An 18,561-nucleotide genomic window follows, 5' to 3' on the forward strand; every position below is an offset into this window, starting at 1 on the left:
GAAGGTAGGAAAGAAAGGAAGGAATTTGGAAGGAAGGAAAGAAAGAAGGAAAGGATGAAGGAAGGAAAGAAGGAATGGGAAAAAAGGAAAGATGGAATGAAGGAAGGAAAGGAAGAAAATAAAGAAGGAAGCAAAGAAGGAAAGATGGAAGGAACGGAGGGAGGAAAAAGGAAAATAGAAGGGAAGAAGGAAGGAAAGAAGAAAGGAAAGAAGGAATGAAGAAATGAAGGTAGGAAAGAAAGAAAGAATGAAAGAAAGAAAGATGGAGTTAACACTAGAAAAAAGGAGAGAAAGAGAGAAAAAAGGAATGAAGTTAGGAAAGAAAGGATTTTCCTTTTCCCTGCTTTTTCCTCCCTTCTTTCCTTTCTTCCTTCCACCATTCCTTCCATCCTTCATTCCTTGTTTCATCATCCTTCTTTCATTTCTTCCATCCTACCTTCCTTACTTCTTTCTTTCCTTCTTTACTTCTTTTTTTCCTCCGGTCATTCAATCTTTCTGTATTTCTTTCCTTCTTCCCTTCCTTCATTCCTATATGCCTACTGTATAGCCTACTAGTATAGTAAATACATATAATGGCCTTGTATCAGAAAGTTTTTATGTCTGATATTGTATAAAACAAGTTTGTAATCATAATCTTAAACAAATTAATCGATCAATTAATTAATTAATTATATATTAATTAATATTAATTAATCAATTGATTGATTAATTTGTTTAAGATTATGATTACAATCTTGTTTTATACAATATCAGACATAATTAATTGATTGATTGATTAATTAATTTGTTTAAGATTATGACTACAAACTGAATTAATGAATGAATGCATTAATTAATTAATTAATTAATTAATTAAATAAATGCATTAATTAATTAAATTAATGAATGCATTAATTGATTAATTAAATAAATGAATGAATGCATCAATTAATTAATTAATATTATAATTTAATTAATGAATTAATTAATGCATTAATGAATGAATAAATAAATAATTAAATAAATGCATTTAATTAATTGAATGAATGAATGCATTAATTAATTTAATTAATGAATGCATTAATTGATTAATTAATATTATAATTAATGAATTAATTAATGCATTAATGAATGAATAAATAAATAAATAAATAAATGCATTCATTTATTAAATTAATTAAATAATTAATTAATTAATTAATTTTATTTATTTATTTATTTATTTATTTATTTATTACTTCATTCATTAATTAATTTATTAATTAATTTATTTATTTATTAATAATCATTTATTCATTCATTCATATTTGGGTCCTTTTCATATCTCGAAATGCCAAGAAGGTGTGACCCCTAAGGTGTAAAATGGAAGAGAGCAAATCCCACCCGGCTGAAACCACATGGTCCAGCTATGGTGCGGTAACCACTCTAGTTTAATATAGGACTAGGTCTATACATTAGGCCTACCTAGTTGTAGTTGAGTCTGGAATGTGTCTCAGGGTTATGATGCACGGGATGACTATGTGATCCCAAATATACACGGTCATAAAATTTTGGAAGGAAAATAAGATGACCACAGATAATGTGTTTATTTTATTCAAAAAGACTGATTTCAATACAATTTTAGCCTGTTTATGGGGTATTACTAAAGTATATCGGTGGTGGTGGTGGTGGTGGTGCGGGGGAGGGGCTCAGGGGTTAATGCCCGGGGGGTCATGATAGCCCCCTAATAGGGCATATGGGATCGATTAATAAGGCCCTTCACAATTGATATTATTTCCCTCCTGTATCCAAATAGCAAATTAATGCAATTAAAATGTAATTTAACAGAGAAAACATCAAATAAAAATCAAATAATTAAAATTATTTGATTTTTATTTGATGTTTTCTTATTGGATTTTTATTGGATGTTTTCTCTGTTAAATTACATTTTAATTGCATTAATTTGCTATTTTCTTACTTTGATCTATTTATTTATTTAGGCCTAGGATTAGACTTTTAATATCTTCGATGCTGAACAAAGACACAAAGAATGAACACCCCTGCATAATATTATTAGCAATGCATCCCTATAAAATTAACCATAATTGCAAAATAATTAAATCCGTTGCTGTTTGGCTGTGACCACTCGTATAATAACATTTGCTGAGGAAGACGCCCTCACTGAATTTTTAAAATTTCTTTTTTTACACGATTAAATTGTACTTTATTGTGACATGTGGTTTTTTGTCACATTTATTAGGCCTTAAAAATAGCCCCCTCATTTGGCATCCTTGCTTGGAAAACTTTGTTCCTTAGCCTAATTTGCATGTCAATGTACTTCTGCTTTGTGTTCGTTCAACCCTGGGCAGTCACCATCTCACCTCAGAGGAGTCAAGAAGCGAAAAAGTTTTACCATATAAAGTATCTGGCCAGGGTAAGTTAACATTTCCTTTAATTAAATTGTTTTTCATTAAGAAAGTTGATCAAGTGAAATAGCACTGTTTGATTCATGGTTTAGAGTAAATCAGTTAAAGTTTGGTTATTTTTACCACTATTTGTGTTATAATCTAAAACTTGGTGCCAGGGGCGTAGCCAGCTTTCTTGGTCAGGGGGGGCAAAATAAAATTTTGGGGGCACAGACGAAAAAATTGCAGTTGCATCATACAATACATAGAGACTGTATGTCTTCGAGCTTCCCGAAAAGAGCCTTATTGGGATGTTGTGTGTGCGAGTATTTTACACTATTTTCGCCCATTATCCGGCTTAAAAAGGGCTTTATTGTTACAATGTGCGCGCGTAGCGGGAAAATTTTCTGTATTTTACACTATTTTGGCCCTGAATTTTGCTAGAAAAGGGGCTCCTTGCCCTTTTCTTTTCCTTTGCCCTCCTGATTTTCTCTTTCATTTTTTGTCAGAGGGGCACTTTTTCTTTCATTTTTCATGTCAGGGGGGACTCTGCCCCCCCCCCTGCCCCGTGTATTCTTTTCAGTGTCTCTTGCTGTATAGTGTAATTATTAACCGGGCGATGTCGGTGTGTGGGTATGTGGAGGAGTACAACAATGCAATGATATTGATCACGTTTATGGAAGAACCAATATTCTATTTTATTTTAAAATATTTTTCTTCATACCTTTCTGGGCACGAAAAAATTATGACTTGCTGGATTTTCAAATAAAAAGAATCAAGGTGCGGTACAGCTGATTAAAATGAACTTACAAATTGCAGGTTGCGAGTACTGCACTCTAGTATATTGATTTGAAATTATTTCGAAGCAACCACTGTAAAATGTCAATATCGTACTTCAGAAAATACTAAAATTTATATATTAAATCCTTAAAAAAGATCAACTTTGACCGATGTTATAACTACTTTTTTACAAACATAATCGGACTTTTTGACCCCTTCCCTCCTATGCCTCCCTAACGAAAGGACTTTCGTTTATTATAGGGCTTCATCGAACTTTTGGGTTGTTCCCTTAAGGGATCTAAAATGAGCGTTTATTGAGTTTCGACAGTATTTTTTGTGGGACATGAGAGCACCTCAGACCTATCGAATTGCATTCTGAATACGAAGCATGTCTTTCTGATATCAAATAATTTTCATTTTTTGAAAATCACAATATAATACAAATTTTATGACAAATTACGAAAGGTCAAAATTTTCAATTGATCGTCGGCTTTTCATCCCACCTACATACACTTTAAGTATAAATCATCAGATTTATAAAGTTTACTTCAAGTACTGTTAAATATCAAAAATATCAATTTTAATGATTTGCCATAAAATGTGTATTAAATTGCGAATTTCAAAAATCCAAATTATTTGATATCAGAATGACATTCTTCGTATTCAGAATGCAATTCGATATGTCTGATGTGCTCTAATGTCCCACAATAAATACTGTCCAAACGTTCATACCCCAGCCCTTAAGGGTGAAACTTTTCAGCCATGAAGGTTTATGTTTCCCGGTAATGTTTACTTCAAATGCTGACGTGGGAGTCAATAATTGGGATAATCAGCTTAATCTAAATCTCCTCTCTTTTCATCTTCTCTGATTGAATGTATGAATTCCTTGAATCTGTGGGATTATCTCACCTAACAATGACAGATATAAAATCATCAATCTGATCGCTTTCTTAATTATGTTAAACGTCGTCTTTCATATAGCATTCTGATACAGATTTAGCATTATTATTATATATTGCAATTGTCATTATAATTTTGTTATCGCTGAGCCGACATTTAATGCCGCATAATAATAGAAGTTGGTAATAAAGAATATCTGAACAGGAAAGTTGAAAAAGAAGGAGGAAGAACGGAATTATATCCTTGAGATAATCCCGTAGGTTATCCTGTCGCACCTATTCATAGTCCTTTATTCTCAAGTAGTTACACATCTACTTGAACTACGGTTGATTAATTTTCACTCCAGAATTGAAACCATATCCAATGTTTCTATAGATAATTCCTTGAAAGTATGACAAGTGTGTGTTAAGTACCTGATGTTGCTCTGCAGGGATACCACACGTGGATACTATAAGAAAGAAATGTAGTTTTGTAAAAAAAAAAAAAAAATCCGCCCATTTTGGAACATATATTAATTATTTAGGAGAGTGTTTTAGGATTTTGTTAGAAACGGGATGATTTTTGATCATCTATATTTTATTGTTTTAATGTATTTTCCTGTCATTTCCTGCAAACCTAATAAAGATATTTTGATAATTGAAAATAGTCTGTATCATAAATCGTAGAGGTTGAAAGCGTAACCAAGCGTGCAAAATTATTATTTGCCATGGAACTTCGGTCATATTTTATTTGAAATAAACTGGATGTTAGGATCTGCATGCATGGTATGCATAGTTTGATGGTATACAGACACTGACCTTTCCCTAAAACTAGTAAGCAGCAACTTGTGTATCACACCCGTCATGGGTTCGAACCCTTTTGTTGTATTTTGTTAAACCTAAATAGCGTGATTGCTTTTGAATGAGCGGCAACACACATATTTTGTTTGAGGATAGCTGGATCTATCTGCTTTCTTTACATCTTCTCTGATCTGAAGGCCAGTTTGCATTACCATGGACTCACTCAAAAGGCTACTGACCTGCAGCTGCAGTCGTTCGATACTCCATTTTTCAGTAAGGCTGCGTTCACATAGAAGTATACTATTCGGGTATACGGTGCACGTTTTGCAGGTGCACGCGTATAGCTTAAATCGAGCAAGGCAATTTCATAGTACCGGGTCACATTAGGCTACACTATTCGAAAAGGCCGTATACCTGCGTATAGTAGTATAGTGGGAATAAGTGGGAATCGTGCGTGTTCGATTTTAGTGCAGCGTATACCGTCCTAATTTTAAAACTAAACCATATGTGGGTAAATTCATTTTTTTTAAATAGATGCACTATCTAATTCTGCACATTATGACACCTCATTGAATGCAGCGTGACCTCAAGAAGTAAACTTAGCCGGCATTTGATTAGACGAAGAAAATTGGTAACTGACCTATCATGCCTATACTCGCTAATCGCTATACGAAAAATACGCTCATTCGATCAGGCTGAGTTCACATAGTATACTCCTATATGAACTCAGCCTGATCGAATGAGCGTATTTCGTATAGCGAATACCGTATACCGTATACTTCTATGTGATCGCAGCCTAATGTCAGATAAAACCACATCTTTTAAACATAATTCCGGGCATAATTCTGGTGTTAAAATTAGAATTGTGTCTGTTAGTGAAATATTTTCGCTTTCAAACTAATATAATTTCGCCGATTATTTATTAAGGCACATCGTACCACGGAAATAACAGATAGTCTACATGTATTTCCATGATCGTACACAGGGGTCGCGCATCCAGGCCCTCCATTAAAAAAAAATCCACTTTGCGCGTGTTACGGGTAAAAAACACAGGTTTTTATGCTTTTTCGATCAAATTTTCACTAGTGGCAAATGGTGGTCATAGACCACAGACCTAGCTGGGGCCCCGGCTGGGGCATGTTGGTGTTTTGGAGGTATCTGACCCCTGCAAAATGTTCCAAAAATGTTCCCCTGGTCATGAAGTTTGTTGTCACCACACCGAGTTTGAGTACCATACTCCTTATAGATGCCCAGACAATTAAATTATATGATTTGACCCAGATAACCTTTGACCTGACCCCTGAATAGCGTTCCAAAATGTTCCCCTGGTCAGTAAGTTTATTGTCATAGAGTTTGAGCCCTGTAGGCCTACCCCTTCAGATGTTCAGAAAATGCATTTCTAAAATTTGACCTCTGCATGACCTTTGACCTGACCCCTGTAAAATGTTCCCCTGGTCATGAGATATGTTGTCGCTGAGTTTGAGCCCCACACCCTTATACAGATGTCGAGATAAGGCAATTGTAAGATTTTACCCCCTTAATGACCTTTGAACCTAAGTGGGTTAGTTTGAAACAGTCATGGTTGCATATAGCAGTCGTTGATAGGATATGCAGCTTATAGAAGGATACCTCATGTGGTACACCACTGTTACCCGGGGGTCACACCTTCTTGGCATTTCGAGATAGAGACCCAAAATAGGAATATTTACCAGAGTCTTATGAGGAGTAGCACCCCCGGTGGGGAAATTATTTTTTTATTATATTCTGTACTTTTTATCTTTTTCATTTGACCCCACTGGGGGTCATATCTTCTTGGAATTTCAAGATATGAAAAGGACCCACAATATGAATATTGACCCAGGTCTAACGAAGAGGGTCACCCCCGGTAGGAAAATTACTAATCGGGGTGTCATAGCGTCTTGGATATTAATCACGTTTAAGAAACAATAATTCTATTTTATTTACAGCAACCACTGTAAAATGTCAATATCGTACTTCAGAAAATACTAAAATTGTACAATTATACAGCCTGTCTCAAAAAAATTGTGCGAGTGAATAGCGCCCTCTGTGGCAATTAGAAAATACCGTTGTGACATAATGCTAACATCAACGTCAAGAGCATAGTCGTAGCTCTCAAATGCCGTTTAGTCTGTTCAATTTGCTTGTTTTAATCTCGAGATATGCTTACTTAACAACGAAAGGGTAAAATCACAATTGTGCCACTTTTACTAGGGAAGAGCGCTGTACATGTAAATCAATGATAGCATCAAGTTTATCAAGAGTTCCTTCGTAAAATCAAAAGAATGCATCAATTACACAACAATACAAAATTGTTTTTAATGTTTTATCATGATAAAGGTATAACGATTCTCTTTTTTCACTTACGACAAATTAAACGATAAATAAATATTTAACATTCTGCTGTAAAATTAAATACATGTGCATGTCAATGATTTTACCATGGTAAATACTGTTCTCTTTGTCATTCAAGACATGTTAATAGACAAACAAATATTGTACACTTATTATAGTTAATGAACTTTGACAAGTTCATGAAATTTGACAAATTCATGAAATTAGACAAAATAATGCACACACGCTGGTGTTGATGCGTCTAATGCACGAGCCCCGAAGGGTGAGTGCATTAGACGCATCAACATCAGCTATCATTGATTTTAAGATGTACAGCCAGCCCCATTCCTATAGTAAAAGTGGCACAATTGTGATTTTACCCTTTTGTTGTTAACTAAACATATCTCGAGATTAAAAAAAGCAAATTGAACAGACTAAATGGCATTTGAGAGCTAAGACTGTGCCCTTGACGTTGATGTAAGCATTATGTCAGAACGGTATTTTCTAATTGCCACAGAGGGCGCTTTTCACTTGCACAATTTTTTTTGAGACAGGCTGTATATTTTAATATACATTATAATTGTAAAATTTTAAAAATCCTAAAAAGAGATCAACTTTGACCGATGTTTTAACTACTTTTTTACAAACGTTATCGGATTTTTTGACCCCCTCCCTCCCTAACGAAAGGACTTTCGTTTATAGGGCTTCATCGAACTTTTGGGTTGTTCCCTTAGGTGTATTATTGTTATGTAAGTTGTTCGATTAAGCATGTTAAACCAGTTGTTTACCATCATTATTATGTTCCCAAATACTGAATTGGGCCTGAAACCAACGAACCGTAACCCAAAATACACCCAGACCAGCAGATCTTCTGAGTAAGATAAATTAGCATAATAGGTCTAGGGGAAAGTGGGGTAATGCCGGACTGTGGGGAATCCCGGACACATCGATTGCAGCTAAACGGAGAAGGTGGCACCATTATACCACCTTTTAGGAATTTTTAGCCTTTACAATTTGGTCATTCTTGTGCAAACATTGTCCAACTCTTTTCATAGGATTTGCATATAACCAGGAGGGTGAAAGTGCATAGGAACAATGCCGGAAACTACGTCACGCTATTGTTCGACCTAGGCTACATATTTTTTAACGCATGCGTGTTCGTCAATACAGCTTTAGTCTCCTCCACCTTCGCAACACGGTACGTGGAGTGTCTGGAATCACACTGACGGCGGAGGAGAATACTAGCTGGTCAGACAGTTTAATTTTATCAAGCATATAATACCACCGTCATTTGATCGATTTACTACAGAATATATTGTTTATTCAAAATATAATTTTAATATTGTAAACCTGTTAACTTATATATTTGTGTACTAAAGTATAAGGACACGTGAATAAAATCATGTCGAAGACAAAATGGCCGCTAATCCGCCTATTGCCTATGCCCTGATATAACATGCATAATGCTACCTGTAGTTCATATAGGCAGAAACCAAGTGATTTTACTCATCATTATTTTGGAAAGTGAAAGTGGAAATATAAATACTAGTAATATAATTGTATTATTATTGTTAGGCATTTCAGTAGATTTGTTTTAGGATGTTAAGATTCTGTATCAAACCCTAAACATTCGGTGCTGAGTAAGAGAAAGGCCTATAAAGAGAACTTATTGTTAAATAATTTATTTAACCAGTTTAACTTGATTTGTTTTTGATGTTATCTTAAGTCATGTTATGCTTTGTCATCAAGGTACATGTATAGGTGATGTCACTGATGTGTTATTTGAGATAGATAGTTGTGACTTAAGAATGAGATAATATTGAATCTTAATTGAGGTTTTTGTGATGTTTGTAAATAATAATACTAATGCACCCAAGTGGAATTATGTATTATAATAGACTGCGATTGATTGTATGATAGCATATTAAAGGATAACAGGTTCATTAGGCTTTACACCCAATTGGTCATATTGATAGTTTTGTTTGATGATTGAAGTTCAATGTGCATGATATTGTACCAGTAGAAGTAGCTAGTAGTATTTTAATTTGTCATCAAAACATGTTCATTTATTATGATTATGTATACTAAAATCCAATTAGGCCTACAAGTTTCTTATATAATCCGTACTTGTATTTATAGCCAATATTTTTGCTTATCATTTGCTGTATTCAAATGTAGACTTTATTCCGTTTCTATTTAAATTAAGCTTTACAAGGAAGATTCAAGACAAAGTTATCGTGATTATGGGATAATGATATGCGGAAAAGCCCTCGCCGTATAGTCATTGATCCTTGTGGTGTATAAAGTCCGGAAAAGGGCTCACCGACGTCTTGCACTGCCTGCTCATAACTCCTTGCCGCTAAAATATGAAATTACTGTTTTATGAAGATGAAGTCAGGTATAGGCCTTGCCGACATCATCATCATATAAACGTGTTTTATAGCGGATTGTCTACTCTACCTGTAGACCCTGTATATAAAATTGTTTTCATTATTATTGTTATTATGTAATCATAATATCTCGACTCTGAGAGGAACAGCCTCCAATAAAAAGAACTTAATGAAATTTTATTTCTGGCAAAACGTGATTAGAAGTTTGATATGACTTTACTGACTGCAGCGGTATTGTCATGCCAATCTTTTGACCAAGTTTTGTCTCTGGGAAATTCTTGTTCTTTTAAAAGAACAATATTCTTGATTTCTTAATTTAGATAAAGTGAAAGACACCTCACTTTATTTCGACACAACTCTTCTTAATATCATTTGGAATGATGGACATGCATGGAGACATCACCATGAAAAAATGGACAGTGTTGACTGTCGGTTGTTGTTTTACATGAGATTTCATGCCTTAATTCTGAATTGAATGTCAGATATTGCAGATTACGAAGACAGATGAAGAAAAACAAAATGGAGACGGAGATAGCTACAGTTAAATAACAGACATCGACTTGAAGCCTACAATAATGGTTGCTTCATTGAACCATTCGATCTGTACGTGCTATCTACTGAAGATAGCTAAGTTTCGTCGTATACGGCATTTGCTCTTAAGAAGATTAACGAATGAAAATCAACTAGATCTGATCTTATTTCTTTCTGATACTGTTGAGGCATCACCACGGGCCGGTTATGCAGATCTTATGATTTTGGAACTCTGGTTGGTGCGACGGTGACTCACTGATTGCAGTCATGATGTTTTCAGAGCAATGTCAGGCTATGTAGGCGCATTGGTAACAGAGAATCAAGTTTCGCTCTTGGGTGGATTACCAACTGAGAAAGCCTTCAAGGACTTTTTATAACTCAGGTGCAAGAGTGAATGGCAAAAGTGATATTTGACTAGTCAATGGTTATTCTTCACCAGGTCAAATGTTTTATTGGATGATGTATTGTTTCTTTACACCTTGCAAAATTGATGTAAGGGCGGCGCAGTCAACATTTCCTCTCATGATCGACGGTGAACCAATCTGGCAGTTTCTCATGAGAGTTGCGAAAGAGGTATGATAATGTAGATTCTCAGATGTTGAAGATATCAAAATGAAGACTCGAACTGAAGACAAGGTCCATCGGAAGAAAGGACGCTGAGGAATATAGAACTTTTATAATATCTGAACTTAAATCAATTGATCGTTAATTGTTGGACAATTTTAAAATGTTAAAATGATGTTTTGTTCAACTTGATGCAGAGATGGTTCTTGTAAATTAATATTTTATTGGTGAAGAAGAGAATGCATAAAAACCAGATGCTTAAATGATTAATATGCTAGAGATACTGTGAAATAATTGTATAAAACTTGTAAACCTAATAATATAATTTGCATGTGAAATAGAGTTGTATATAAAATGAAATTGTTTTTATAATGTATGTAGTTGTAAATCTGCCAAATAGCCAATTAATTTTGGAAAACTTTTTGAGGTCACGACAATGTTATTGTCAGCCTGTCACCAAACAATGGTTGAATGAATTTACCTATGTTACTGCTAAAGTTTTGTGAAGGAAATGCTCTAATTTTATTTTTAATTGTAATTAAGTTAAATAATTATACATGTTACATTTCGGGACGAAATAGTCTCGAAGAGGGGGTAGTGAAACGGAGAGCCAAAATGCGATTTCAGATTTTTGGCCTGTTTTTAAGCTTACCTCCCGTGTGTTGTCAATGGCCGAATTCAGCGCTTGTCAAATTCATATTTAGAGGAAAGTCACGATGCTCACGTGTTCGTGGTAGTTTTTGATAGATATTATACATTTAAAAATGATTGCATGGCTCTGCACAAGGTATATTTTTGTAAATATTTGGATTTGTTTACCTGTCGATCGTCAGTTTTTGCCGTGGGTTGAAAATACGGCAGAGAAATTTGTCATGTCATACGTGCGAAATTGGCCTCAAATTTCACTATTTCCGCTATATTAGGTTATATTGTACAGAGATCTTATAATATTGTGTAAATAATTTTGTCAGGAAGACAATAAGGTATTACATACCGTCCATGAGTAAAAATTCAGGACAAAATTCAGGCTTTTCTTGTGTGTTTACAGAATTTTGGATTTGTCATTTTGAAATTCCCCGGCCATCATCGTCTGGTTTACGTAAACAAGTTTTCCTAAAATTGTAAATTTCTTCAAAAACGACTTTTGTTGATCAAACTTTGGATTATTTAAGATGTAATTGTTTAAGGATGTAGAATTTTAAGATGTTTTGAGTATTTTAATGTTTTACATGGTCAAAAAAGGGGTCATCAGTTTGATTCCTGATTTAAAAACGCTAGCAGTTCTAGTTATTAAATTTCGTCATGTTCAAAATCTTTTCGAAAGTGAGCGCCTGACGCGGAGTGACTGCGCGATATCCATAGTAACGGAGCTTACGCTTTGAACGCAGCCGCCAAAAGGTTCCATGAACGCGTTCAGGAGAGTATATAAAGGCTGTGCACGACGCGAATTAATCAGATTGCTTGGTGGACAATTAGTCCACCCACGAACCCTGAAAGGGAAACCACAGGCAGAGAAAATAAAGGTAGAGAAGCGACACTCTCTGCAAACTGCCTATACCGTGCTATACCGCAGTTGAAGACATCTAATACAGCAGAGTGAGCAGACAGTACATGTACAATGTGATTCTCTCATTTATAATTAGGATTACGTCATTGCCAGAGCTTTGTTTTGTGAGCGGTACAAAGCGTATAATTCCGCCCACCGCTGTCAATCATTCTAATGAACGAATCAACAAGCTCTGGCAATGACGTAATCCTAATTATAAATGAGAAAATCACATTGTACATGTACTGTCTGCTGTACTTCATGTCTTCCAACAAGTGCCGGAGTGTCGCGGTCCTGCCACAGGGTAAGCACTGCCAACCAAAGCAAATACGCCCTACTCAGGAGCTCAGATTGAGCTAGGGGCAGCTTGGCTACCACAATAGTGGCAACACCAGGGTGGTTATACACTCCGGTGATTTGGCCTAGCGCATATGCCTAATTTGGGCAAGTGACTTGCCGCACACACGCACAAGTCCAATGGAAAATTATGCACTGTATTCATGTGCATTCATTGTTGCATGGCAAGCTCATATTTGGTGTACAGGCATGGATACTCTGTAGTAGGCCTACTAGGCCTTGGCCTAGCCTATGACTATGTCATGTGATGAGAGATTCTGTTGATTAAATTGTATTTTTATGCTTCTTGATTATTCAAGCAGATAGTATATTCGGCAGCATTTATTGGTAATTTATTTGGATTTAAAAGAGAGAAATAACTTTAAGGAAATATCGTCATGATCATCAACAGAGATTGTGTATTTACCTGTATTAACTTGTATTTATGTTGTGATGTGATAAGACAAATATGAAAGCAAAATAACAATACAAGATATAACAAAAGAAGCAAATATAAAACAGAATTGTCAAGTCTCATTTTTTACCTGTTACTTCTCCTTTCATGCATCACTGATTCAACATGTCTTGGGGAGAATTCTAGTCTTTGAGGGGGCACTGAACAGTAAGCGTCGCCATTGAAAATACATGCGCCGAGGGCCTAAAAGAACGAGCTATTGCCAAGTCCGTGCAATAGATGGGGTTATTTGAACTGTTTGGTGATGGAGCAACACTCTTTAAATTTAATATATCTTTTTTTGCACATAGATCGACAGTGTCAGTTTTTCACAAATTTCACTTTTTTAACTCAACCTGTATTTTGTAAGCGTTTCACCTCTCAAAATCGGGTTCTTGACGCATTGCATTGTGGGATATCTTACACATCACGAAACAAAATTCAAGTGATTTTTTTCGCATCCATGGGGCAACAAGAACATGTCAGCTTTAACATAACACCCTACAATGATGTCATACGTACATTTTGGAGGAAATACGCACATATTTGGCCTAAATTTTGTGTTTTTAAGGTACTATACACACGTTACACTTCCGGTCGCGGAAGGTTACTGTTCAGTGCCCCTTTGAAGAGCCAATTTTTTTTCACTTTTGTGAAAAAATACTATTTTAAAAAAGAATGAAGTGTTTCATGATGAATGCTTTTTATTTGAGCTCTCTACGACTATCATTTTCCGAGTTATGACCTTTCTTGTGAAATGTTCTTTGTCCAAAACTTTTGAAAATACGCATAATATTCACTAACCTAAATGCCCAGGGATGGGTTTCTTGTTCAATTTCATCTTAAACAAAAATGGATGTAAAGGCTATATTCCTCATCAAAAGTCATCAAAACCCTAGGACATTTTCGTTTCTGATACCAGAAAATGTATTGAGAGTGTCTTTTGTGTAGCATGTCGCTTTATTTGTGATAAAAATTACGAAAAACAACTAATATTTTAAGTCAAAACAATCAAAGCATGCATGTTATGATATAAGCACTCGGGGGGGGGTGTCAACAGCTAAAACGTGTTCTATAAGTTCAGCGAGCATGTATTTTTATTTTGTGTTGTGTACCATGATTTTAATCAGTTTCTATAGCAGGTGCAGGTTGCCAGTATCATTCATAGATGCAAATTACACAGCATTGATCTGATGATGAGATCCACTGGATGCACTTGAAAAATTAGCACTTCAGTCGATAGTCCGTACCCATGATGATGCGTCCGCGTCAACACGTGACGCACCGTAGATACGCAACGACAAGATACCCGATGTTGAACAATTCCTACCAACTTTCTACCTTAAAATGATGTGATAATGTAAACTTTTCATGATACGGATGTCCGTTTTCCATAACCGGGATCGCCTATCAAAATTGCATGCATGCAGCTGGCACGTATGTACGATAGACCCTGCGAAATTCTTGCTCATTATTCATATCTCAAGTACTTAGATATTATTATACACGCCATCTTCATTATAATTCCTTTTCATTTATAATGTTTTAATATTCCCTGCAACATTTAAAAGTCGTGAAATCTACTTGATTGTGGAACAGTGTGATTTCAGCCTTAAAATGTCGCTGAAAGTTGGAAAATTCATACGCAGGCCCCGTATTAACGAAAACAGGCTTTCTGAAATTCCTGCTAGCCAGATCCCAAGTAGTAAAATGTTTTATGGACGTCATCTTCATATATGTACCTTCTTATTTACAGTGTATTAATATTCCCTGCAACATTTAAAAGTCAAGAAATCTACTTGATTTCGCAACAGTCTGATTTCGGCCTGAAATCGTCGGGATACCGGGGAAATATACAAATTGCTCGTTCGTACATGATATGGCATAATAATTATGTTATACCCGGCGCACCGTATGTGTTATAGGGTTAGGGTTAGGGTTGAGGTTGAGGTTAGGGTTAGGGTTAAGGTTAGGAGTAGGATTATGGGCCTATCTAGACATAGGATCATGCATGCATGGTTATGATTAGGGGCTAGGGTTAGGATATAGGATGGATTAAGGTATGATCAGGGTTATGATCGTGGTTATAGTGTTGACCAGGGCCGGCTTCGGATTAGGGTTAGGATCATCGATTAGGGTTAGGATCAAGGCTAGGGTTAAAGGGCCTAGGGTTACGGTAAGTAAGTGGTGCACAGAGCTGCGGAGTAGGCCTATTCCAGAATTATGCCGATTTATTGGTTAAAAGTGCTTTACAGGTGGTTATTTTAATCAGCCTAGGTGATGTTGGTGTAGGCCTATGGTTTAAGGGTCATGCAAATCAGATTTAAAGCTAGGGTTATCATGTTAGAGTTAGATTCGCTTTGTGGCCAAAAACTCACTGAAGGACTAAAGGCCCCTGTATACAAGCTTTAATAGGACTATATTTGTCGTTTTGTTTGTTATAATGTTTGCAAAAACCATTCTCTAAGCAGCCGATGGACACAACATGTAGGCTTTGCATTTTGAAGCATCTTTTTAAGCTTTTATCCGACCGACACACGTACTCATAGCCAGCCGCCATGATTTCTAATGCATCAAAACTTGACTCAGTTGCATGACTGGCTGCAAAGTTTTGATCAAATAATACTCACATCATACCTATCATATAGCTAAATAGCCTCTAAATTTCAACAAAGCACTTCCAACAAACACAGAAAATCACACAGAAAACAAACAAATTAATTACCGATCAAAATTAATGAAAGAAACACGTTTAAATGATCACAATACTGGCAAAAATAACGTGAATTTCGGGCAAGACTGATCTGGTACCCATATGCATCACGGCATCCAATTTACCTTTATAATACGTTAAGTGAAAAGATAACGAACATCAGCAAGTGCTGTTATAAGGGGCACTGAACAGTAAGCGTCGCCATTGAAAATACATGCGCCGAGGGCCTAAAGAACGAGCTATTGCCAAGTCCGTGCAATAGATGGGGTTATTTGAACTGTTTGGTGATGGAGCAACACTCTTTAAATTTAATATATCTTTTTTTGCACATAGATCGACAGTGTCAGTTTTTCACAAATTTCACTTTTTTAACTCAACCCGTATTTTGTAAGCGTTTCACCTCTCAAAATCGGGTTCTTGACGCATTGCATTGTGGGATATCTTACACATCACGAAACAAAATTCAAGTGATTTTTTTCGCATCCATGGGGCAACAAGAACATGTCAGCTTTAACATAACACCCTACAATGATGTCATACGTACATTTTGGAGGAAATACGCACATATTTGGCCTAAATTTTGTGTTTTTAAGGTACTATACACACGTTACACTTCCGGTCGCGGAAGGTTACTGTTCAGTGCCCCCTTTGAAGAGCCAATTTTTTTTCACTTTTGTGAAAAAATACTATTTTTAAAAAGAATGAAGTGTTTCATGATGAATGCTTTTTATTTGAGCTCTCTACGACTATCATTTTCCGAGTTATGACCTTTCTTGTGAAATGTTCTTTGTCCAAAACTTTTTGAAAATACGCATAATATTCACTAACCTAAATGCCCAGGGATGGGTTTCTTGTTCAATTTCATCTTAAACAAAAAATGGATGTAAAGGCTATATTCCTCATCAAAAGTCATCAAAACCCTAGGACATTTTCGTTTCTGATACCAGAAAATGTATTGAGAGTGTCTTTTGTGTAGCATGTCGCTTTATTTGTGATAAAAATTACGAAAAACAACTAATATTTTAAGTCAAAACAATCAAAGCATGCATGTTATGATATAAGCACTCGGGGGGGGTGTCAACAGCTAAAACGTGTTCTATAAGTTCAGCGAGCATGTATTTTTATTTTGTGTTGTGTACCATGATTTTAATCAGTTTCTATAGCAGGTGCAGGTTGCCAGTATCATTCATAGATGCAAATTACACAGCATTGATCTGATGATGAGATCCACTGGATGCACTTAAAAATTAGCACTTCAGTCGATAGTCCGTACCCATGATGATGCGTCCGCGTCAACACGTGACGCACCGTAGATACGCAACGACAAGATACCCGATGTTGAACAATTCCTACCAACTTTCTACCTTAAAATGATGTGATAATGTAAACTTTTCATGATACGGATGTCCGTTTTCCATAACCGGGATCGCCTATCAAAATTGCATGCATGCAGCTGGCACGTATGTACGATAGACCCTGCGAAATTCTTGCTCATTATTCATATCTCAAGTACTTAGATATTATTATACACGCCATCTTCATTATAATTCCTTTTCATTTATAATGTTTTAATATTCCCTGCAACATTTAAAAGTCGTGAAATCTACTTGATTGTGGAACAGTGTGATTTCAGCCTTAAAATGTCGCTGAAAGTTGGAAAATTCATACGCAGGCCCCGTATTAACGAAAACAGGCTTTCTGAAATTCCTGCTAGCCAGATCCCAAGTAGTAAAATGTTTTATGGACGTCATCTTCATATATGTACCTTCTTATTTACAGTGTATTAATATTCCCTGCAACATTTAAAAGTCAAGAAATCTACTTGATTTCGCAACAGTCTGATTTCGGCCTGAAATCGTCGGGATACCAGGGAAATATACAAATTGCTCGTTCGTACATGATATGGCATAATAATTATGTTATACCCGGCGCACCGTATGTGTTATAGGGTTAGGGTTAGGGTTGAGGTTAGGGTTAGGGTTAAGGTTAGGAGTAGGATTATGGGCCTATCTAGACATAGGATCATGCATGCATGGTTATGATTAGGGGCTAGGGTTAGGATATAGGATGGATTAAGGTATGATCAGGGTTATGATCGTGGTTATAGTGTTGACCAGGGCCGGCTTCGGATTAGGGTTAGGATCATCGATTAGGGTTAGGATCAAGGCTAGGGTTAAAGGGCCTAGGGTTACGGTAAGTAAGTGGTGCACAGAGCTGCGGAGTAGGCCTATTCCAGAATTATGCCGATTTATTGGTTAAAAGTGCTTTACAGGTGGTTATTTTAATCAGCCTAGGTGATGTTGGTGTAGGCCTATGGTTTAAGGGTCATGCAAATCAGATTTAAAGCTAGGGTTATCATGTTAGAGTTAGATTCGCTTTGTGGCCAAAAACTCACTGAAGGACTAAAGGCCCTGTATACAAGCTTTAATAGGACTATATTTGTCGTTTTGTTTGTTATAATGTTTGCAAAAACCATTCTCTAAGCAGCCGATGGACACAACATGTAGGCTTTGCATTTTGAAGCATCTTTTTAAGCTTTTATCCGACCGACACACGTACTCATAGCCAGCCGCCATGATTTCTAATGCATCAAAACTTGACTCGGTTGCATGACTGGCTGCAAAGTTTTGATCAAATAATACTCACATCATACCTATCATATAGCTAAATAGCCTCTAAATTTCAACAAAGCACTTCCAACAAACACAGAAAATCACACAGAAAACAAACAAATTAATTACCGATCAAAATTAATGAAAGAAACACGTTTAAATGATCACAATACTGGCAAAAATAACGTGAATTTCGGGCAAGACTGATCTGGTACCCATATGCATCACGGCATCCAATTTA

At 35.9% G+C, this 18,561-nt stretch overlaps 1 protein-coding gene across 1 annotated transcript in view; it reads left to right on the top strand.

The window, feature by feature from the left end:
* The first annotated feature begins 2,269 nt into the window (after positions 1-2,269).
* Positions 2,270-18,561, top strand: part of LOC140137409 (carnitine O-acetyltransferase-like) — a 69,907-nt gene continuing 53,615 nt past the window's right edge. Inside the window, exon 1 of the mRNA XM_072159057.1 lies at positions 2,270-2,392. Coding sequence (XP_072015158.1) covers positions 2,285-2,392 — 108 coding nt within the window. The 5' untranslated portion in view covers positions 2,270-2,284. The remainder of the gene's footprint in view (positions 2,393-18,561) is intronic.

This window comes from Amphiura filiformis, chromosome 17 (assembly GCF_039555335.1).
Source record: "Amphiura filiformis chromosome 17, Afil_fr2py, whole genome shotgun sequence".
NCBI classification, from domain to species: domain Eukaryota; kingdom Metazoa; phylum Echinodermata; class Ophiuroidea; order Amphilepidida; family Amphiuridae; genus Amphiura; species Amphiura filiformis.